The sequence below is a fragment of the Malurus melanocephalus genome, unplaced genomic scaffold (genome assembly GCF_030028575.1).
Source record: "Malurus melanocephalus ecotype Western Australia unplaced genomic scaffold, MMel_1.1 scaffold_3838, whole genome shotgun sequence".
Taxonomy (NCBI): Eukaryota; Metazoa; Chordata; class Aves; order Passeriformes; family Maluridae; genus Malurus; species Malurus melanocephalus.
In genome coordinates, this window is record NW_026627070.1 from 3,643 (window position 1) to 5,180 (window position 1,538).

The 1,538-nt window shown below is 62.8% G+C and overlaps 1 protein-coding gene across 1 annotated transcript; it reads right to left on the minus strand.

The window, feature by feature from the left end:
* Positions 1-112: 112 nt before the first annotated feature.
* Positions 113-1,181, minus strand: LOC130588223 (nuclear receptor subfamily 1 group D member 1-like; the record flags this gene model as incomplete). Its single annotated transcript, XM_057389174.1, has 2 exons — positions 113-640; positions 907-1,181. Coding segments are annotated over 2 exons (475 nt in total), but the record flags the coding sequence as incomplete, so codon positions are not given.
* Between the last annotated feature and the right edge of the window lie 357 nt (positions 1,182-1,538).

The window sequence follows — 1,538 nt, forward strand, 5'->3', positions numbered from 1 at the left end:
TTAAACCCTTTTGTGTTTTGGTCAGGATTTTAAAGAAAGATATTTTTATGGTAATTGTTGCTGGTCTATTTTACTATATATTTATGTAATAAATATATGATGAAAAAAAAAAACCAACCAACCAAACCCCCACCCCCAGACCCACCCCCCAACGCGGCCGGATCCGGCCTCTTCGTCCCACTCCCGGCCGCAAGAACGGGGGGGATCGGGGCGAGAGGACCCCCCGGCGCTGCCAGCGGAGCCGTGGGGGCGGCGCCCAATTTGGGGTGGGGGGTGTCCCAGCATCCTGGCGCCCACGCTGGGGTGAACGAATCCCTGCGAGTCCGGCGGGCGCCACGGGGGCGGTGCTGCCCCGAGGTGGGGAGGGGGGAGTCTGTGTGTCCCCCCGCTGTGGTGTATGTACAGGGGTGGGCGGGGGGGAGGGTCCGGGGTGGAGGGCACTACTGGGCGTCGATGCGGAAGGAGAGCAGCTTCTCGGAGTGGAGGTTGTTGAGGGTGCGCAGGTCCGGCAGCTTCAGCAGCAGTTTGGTGAAGCGCGAGGTCTCGGCCGGGCGCGTCTTCAGCACGAGGGCGCGCAGGGCCCGCAGCAGCGTCTCCTGCAGCTGCTCCACTGACGCCGTGTCCTCCATGCCCGAGCGGTCTGTGCGGGACAGGGGGTCAGGGGCGGCGGGGAGACACCCCAGTTCCACCCCAGTTCCACCCCCAAGACACTCTGATCCCCCCCCGAGCATCACCCTGAATCCCCTGCTGTTCCCTGGTATCACCTCAATGCCACCTCAGTGCCACCCCTGACTGCCCCAAACACCCCACAAATCCCCTGATCCCGCCCCCAAACCTCTCAATACTTGATCCCAGCCCCAAATCCCTTAACCTCCCCCAAAATGCCCCAAACCCCRCCATGCCCACCTGCCGAGACAAGGACGACGGCGGTGAAGAGCCCCAGCTCCTCGTCGCTGAGCTCGAGGGCGCTGAGCTTCTCGCTGAAGTCGAACATGGCCCCGAGCAGGTCCCCCATGCCCATGGCCCACAGCTCCTCCAGCCCGTACCGCGTGCGGCTCATGAACGTCACCGTCTGCTCCTTCACGTCAAACAGCGACGCGAAGCGAACCATCAGCACCTGCGGGCAGGGGCAGGATATGGGACCGGGTACGGGACAGTGCCACCAGCGCCGTGCTTCATGCCTGGGACATCGGGATCTGTGCCACAGCTCCCAAATGTGGGGCAGTGCTGTGCCATGGGGCACCAGGGTGATGCCAGGGGCACCGTGCCATGCCGTGGGCTCTGTGATGCATGTTGTGGCTACCAAATGTGGGGCACCAGGCCAGGGGCACTGTGCTCCATGCTACGGCTCCCAAATGTGGGGCAGTGCTGTGTCACTGGGCCATGCCATGGGCTCTGAAATCCCTGCTGTGACTACCAAATGTGGGGTACCAGGCCATGGGCACTGTGCTCCATGCCATAGCTCCCAAATGTGGGGCATTACAATGCCACGGGGCACCAGGCAATGCCAGGGGCACTGTGCCATGCCATGGGCTCTT